This window comes from Orbicella faveolata, unplaced genomic scaffold (assembly GCF_042242905.1).
Source record: "Orbicella faveolata isolate gen_17 unplaced genomic scaffold, um_ofav_v1 contig_35, whole genome shotgun sequence".
Lineage (NCBI taxonomy): Eukaryota > Metazoa > Cnidaria > Anthozoa > Scleractinia > Merulinidae > Orbicella > Orbicella faveolata.
Genome location: NW_028301564.1, coordinates 21,472,919 through 21,478,357, shown reverse-complemented (window position 1 = coordinate 21,478,357; position 5,439 = coordinate 21,472,919). Strand labels below are relative to the sequence as shown.

General features: G+C 37.4%; 1 protein-coding gene across 2 annotated transcripts; it reads left to right on the top strand.

Moving 5' to 3' along the window:
• Positions 1–414: 414 nt before the first annotated feature.
• On the top strand, positions 415–4,944 carry LOC149103740 (small cysteine-rich protein 5). 2 transcript variants are annotated; one of them, XM_089272969.1, is made up of 4 exons: positions 489–600; positions 3,494–3,578; positions 3,919–4,048; positions 4,759–4,944. In XM_089272969.1, exons 2-4 carry the CDS (start codon positions 3,506–3,508, stop codon positions 4,760–4,762), a joined length of 207 nt encoding a protein of 68 aa, XP_089129095.1. In that variant the 5' UTR covers positions 489–600; positions 3,494–3,505; the 3' UTR covers positions 4,763–4,944. The 2 variants fall into 2 exon arrangements, with proteins under 2 accessions (XP_089129094.1, XP_089129095.1); XM_089272968.1 differs by lacking the exon at positions 4,759–4,944 and having other exon boundaries at positions 415–600; positions 3,919–4,052.
• Positions 4,945–5,439: the final 495 nt, after the last annotated feature.

The window sequence follows — 5,439 nt, the reverse complement described above, 5'->3', positions numbered from 1 at the left end:
GGCGACTTGCATGTTTTAATAAAAAGTAAAATTATTGTCCTTTACCAATAAGTCTTAGGTAACGTAACGCGAATTCCACCTCTAACAACTGGGGAATCCAAATGGATGGGTTTTACCTCTAGCTCTTGTGCAATCTATTTATCCAGTGTGAAATTTTTGTTACATTTAAGCTTACAGAACTAAGTCTTTCTTTGTAAAGCAAAAATATATAAGAAGAGAACTAAAACAAGGACGCAGGAATTTAAAAATATTTAAGCTCTTTAGAGATAAACTTAAAATATTCATGTGGCCTTGGGGGAGATTCGAAATTAAAAGCATCTCCTGCAGAGAAAGATTGGAAAATAAACAGCTAAAAACGCAACCGCCAGACAGTTAATAATTTTGTAGTCAATGTAACCAGATCAACATGTAGGAATGTTTTTTCACGTGTATGTTGTTCATATTGTAAAAGGCAACCGCCTCTCAAAAACACATAAATTATGCGGCCTATGGGGAATAAATAAGAGTGTGTCTTACAGTCTTCATCAGTACTTGAAGAGAGTATTTGATATTGCGTATTCATCCACCGTCTCAAGTTCCAATTTTCAATTGCAAGCTAAGGTAGGACATGCTTCAGTATTTTGAGTTAAACGGAGGCCTTTGAAAGTAGCCTGACTTACTGAATAAGCTTTGGTTTAGGTCGTTGAGGGTTAAGGGAGCTACGTCACGGTTGCGCACCTTGAAAATGTTAGCCTAAATTTTCTCAATTTTGTCGTTTGTAATCCATGTTAATCTGCCCATCCTTAAAGTGCCACTAACCCCCCAAAGTTTTTTTCCTTTAATAAAATCTACTAGTTTCCCTGATTACTTCAGCGAAAAAATATCTCGATTGATAAAATCCCTGCGTTTCTACAGGCGTTTAAACATGTAATTTCTATGTTCACGACCGCGCAAAGTGGGATCTGGGTCGGGCTACTAGTGACGTCCCTTGGGAACCGGACTAAAACACTCAAGAGACTTTTGACTGAGCTTCGATGGCAGTCAAAACATTTTCGGGTTATATGTGATTCATATTTTATCAAAACTGTACAAGAACTTTAAGTGAAAGAACTGTATCATCTAGTATTAAAATTCGGAGTCTAGCTACGATTTGGACGGCTGCGAAGTACATATTTTTTTCCATTTCGAAGTGCGGGTCGCCAGTCGAGATCGCCCCGTTGTATAATTATATTTAGGCCGGGATCGACAATTTTCCGGTCCATTTGGGTTATAAACGTACAAACAATGACTGAATAGTTAGCTCACAGCTCTTAAAGAGTTATAAAAATGTCAATGAACACAAAGAGTTGGTAATTTAACTTTACGAAACGTGCAAATTTCGGAGTGTCAAAACACTTTTACATTCAAGTATTAATTTCCCCCGAAATACAAGTTGAAATGCGATGCAGTCGTACTCCACTTCTGCCTACTTCTCCAGATCAAAGATTGAAAAGAGTTTTACCATAAGGCATAAGCAGAGATGTCGGCAAACAATATTCGAAGGTGAGGTAACTTTTCGCTTCGTTATTGTCGACCGACCGTAGAATATGCACATTCAATTACTGTGTACGAACACAAGCTACGCAAATTTGCATATTCTGAACTAGTGAAATCATGGAAAATCCTTCGACAAGATCTTGAAAAGAGGTTCACTATTCTTTTAGTTAATGAATACATTTCTACCTCACTGTTATTTTGAATGAAATGTCCATTTTACGCACGCTAATAACCTGGGAGTCCAAAGGTAATTTCTTTGTTATACGTTAACGCTGATTTCCAAGTCAGTTGATATTGTTCACTTTTTTACGGTACCAGTGCAGAAGTGGTCAAGCCTAGATAGGTGAGCAAGAGGTTTGACTTGTTTGATGTAAAGCACATTTAATTCACCTGTTGCCGGGTGCAAACTATCGAACGCATGATGGGTCGATTAAGTAGACCGTTAGGCACCCTTGAAAACAATTTTTTTATTATCTCTTCAGTGCTATATAACTCCATTTGTTCATGTCACATAACAAAAGTTACTTAGAAACTGGTGAAGAGGTAAAAGCCACTGGTATTAAGAGCAACTACTATCAAACACAATTAGATCGGCCCAGTGAGTGAGGGCGAATTTGGCTCAATGCCCAATTAATGCTACGTACCTCTTTACATTATTCAAAATATTGCTCTTTCTGTTCTTTTGAATACGCTAGTGAACTTTACGGGCAAATAAAATGGCTGTCTCTTATTCAGTTTGCCACGTTTATGATGTTTGGTCATGTTTGCTTCTCTGACAACATTTCATGTTACTCTTCAAATGTTGTCAGAGAATGTCGGTCAATTTACGAAAAAATAAATTCCTTCTGACTATTCAAAATAGTTGAAAATTACGGGCGCCGCTATGAAAAGTACAGTGAAAATACCTACTTGTACTTGTTTTGATTAGTGTCGTTTTTGTTAAAAACTGAGACCGACTGCTTAGTCAGTGTTATGTGTAAAGTTCTCATTACAAATTGATTTATTAAAGGCTATGTTTAAAAACACAGCCTTACCGGCGAACTAAGAGGTTGTGCTTTTAAACACCAAAAGCTTTATGCTAACATATATTATCTTGTGTAAAAGAACTGTATCGATACTGGCGACGTACACAAAACATTTAATATTACCTTGTTAGCAGCTATGTGTTACCAGCTATGTGTTACCATGATATTTGCCTGTGATTCCGTGCCCACCCCAGGCAACTTGAAAAAAAGTTTCCTTTTGAAGAACCTTCCTTTCTTTTTCTTAGAACACAAAGGCCGAATAGCTTAGATGGCTAGATGGAACCGAAAATTTAAGATCTCGATCTGTGAAAAATGTTTCAATGTCAATATTTTTTGCGCTTGGTTGTTTTCTTGTGATAAAACTATAGGAAGATGATGGGCGAATGTGAAATACGATCAGCATAACTGAAAAAAGTGCTATTAAAATATTTCTATAGCAGATAAGGAAAATATTCCAGACACCTTTTCACGTAGTTGTGCAAACTCGTTACCGTATTTTAATTTAGAACGCGCAATTTGATCTAGCAGATCGTTGCCGTTGGGAGGTGGCGTGGATTTTTACTCTAAGGAATTTCTGATCACGCGGGGCCAATGTTGGTTATGAACATTTCTTGCCCCAGGCGGTCGACTTCCATGTAAAAAGGTCGAAAATTTTCGTCGGAACATTTGAATTACACCCTAAAAGTGACCAATTCGGGCACGGCTCGACGTTTATTTGGCCCCTAAAAGATACCTCGTTTCTATCATTTCTTCCAGTGCAACCCTAAAAGATACCTTGACGAAAGAAATAGCGTCATTTCATCCTCAATTTCCTCAAGTGAGACCAAAATCCGTGATTTACATCCCTGAGCGAGGAGAAGAGTGTTCTCGACCTTCACATATGGGAGTCTCCCCCCGGGATTTCTTCTGTAGTAATAACTAACAAAACTGTGTTATTACCTTGTCTGTTGCAGTTCAAATTAAACATGGCTGTTAAGTTTCATCTGTGCCTGTTGCTGATTATCTTGGTGGGGATGGGTGCGCATGTTGCATTCGCAGGTAAGCACAGTATCTACTCAGTACTCAGTAAAGAAAGTACAGCATATCTTTGTGTAGATTGCCGTCAACGAAAACATGGTCAACTACTCGGAGCGTTTGATTTTACGCACAGCTTCAGCTGAGCACAATTAAGACGGCATCTATATTGCGAGTAAGCCAATTATTATTCGATATGTTTACGTCCAGTAAACAGAAATTGGTTATGGGTGCAAATCCCGTTAATTTTTGTTGAACCGCTCGATTTTTTAACTTTTTTGGAAACGCAACAGGATGCAATGGCCATATCTTCACTAGATGTTATTATTATTTTTTTATATTAACGATAAATTCTCTTTCACAGATCTCCCATTGTGCGACTACCCATATGGAGCGTGTTTCTATCGTGCTGACCCATGTCCAGACGATATGCCGGTTGAATGTCCAAACTATTTCTACTGCCCGCAGCAAACAGACAGATGCTGCTGTTACGAGTAAGCACCGTGTAACATACTGATAAGAACAAAGCTCTTTAGACGAGAATCATGACTTTTAAGTCAAGAGGAGCATCTAATTTATGCCTTTACTTCAAATATTTCAACGAAGCTATTACATTAACCCGCCCTACCAAGTCCAGGATACGATCGAGAAAAGAGGAAGAGGGCGAAATCTGCTTTCTTTGTGACTTTGAGAACATTTAAATAATGCTACTGAAACTATATCATACGCCTAAAATGTTCCCTTTCTGTTTGATATTCAAACAGCCACCATCTTAGATTCGCCATCTTAACCATAAAATCATCAAAATTAACTCAAGCCAATCAAAATCAAACAGACAATGAGAAAAAAAGTCCTAAATACATAAAATAGAATTACAAGGAAGATGGATTTTGTTAACAAAAATTTCCATGGCAACATCTTGCTCTGAGTTCAGTGAAATACCATGACAAATTCTAACAGTCAGTTGGGTTATTCCTGACTCTTTTTGAGTAGAAGCAATATTTTTTGGGGGGTTGTACTTGTGTGCATTTTGTTGATTTCATTGCTGGTTTCAAACATCGGAAAATTATAGCTATCACTACCCATTACGCGTTTGGGGGGTAATTCACAAACCTAATTTAAGTCGAACCAAATTTTAGTTTAATACCACATAGGTGAGTTATTTACTCTGGTAAATAATGGTAATATGTTGTTTATTTTGTAGATGATGCGAGGTGATGATCACTCACCCAACACTGCTGCCTCCGTTTCAACTGACGAAAGTAGAATAGTTATCAATCACTTTGTTTGTAGTCATTAACTTAATGTTAACTGAATGTTATTAGTCCAAAGATCAGTATTTTATGGGTGAATGCACTTGAAGCAGTGGAATAAAAGCTGTTTAAGCAAAGCTACTGTCGTTATTCCATGAGTCGCATTACTTTCCTGCAAGAGACAATTAAGAGCAAACTTTTAAAATAGAGACATAATGTCGTGCATTGCTGTCCGATCCAGCGAACATACAGCTCTTGATAAGACACTGCATAAGAGTTTTCTCGAAAAACCGAAATACGCTTCTTTACACTTGCATTGGACGAGGGAAAATGATTTCAGTCTTTCACTTGCATTGGACTGTTTAAACTGATATATTCTGGGATATTCGGGGGTATATTGCGGCAAAGATCTCACTGGCTGGCGCTTTCGTAGTTACAATATCTTCTTGCAATAATACTAGTATTTGTTCGTTTACAAACAAAAGAAGAAAACGATAAAAACCGACGTTTCTGTATCACCAAGACGTCATTTTCAAGGTTATTGTAGAAATATTCTGCGAGTGTTTAATGAAAAAATCCCTAAATTTGCATTACAAAAGGAAAATTGAATTATATAACTGGATTCATATAAA

Excerpts from the sequence above, each read along its gene's own strand:
- LOC149103740 (XM_089272968.1), top strand. The coding sequence starts at position 415 with ATGTTTTTTCACGTGTATGTTGTTCATATTGTAAAAGGCAACCGCCTC. Across the intron at positions 601-3,493 it reads ATTTTCAATTGCAAGCTAAG|TTCAAATTAAACATGGCTGT; the intron begins GTAGGACATGCT and ends TGTCTGTTGCAG. Across the intron at positions 3,579-3,918 it reads TGCGCATGTTGCATTCGCAG|ATCTCCCATTGTGCGACTAC; the intron begins GTAAGCACAGTA and ends TCTCTTTCACAG.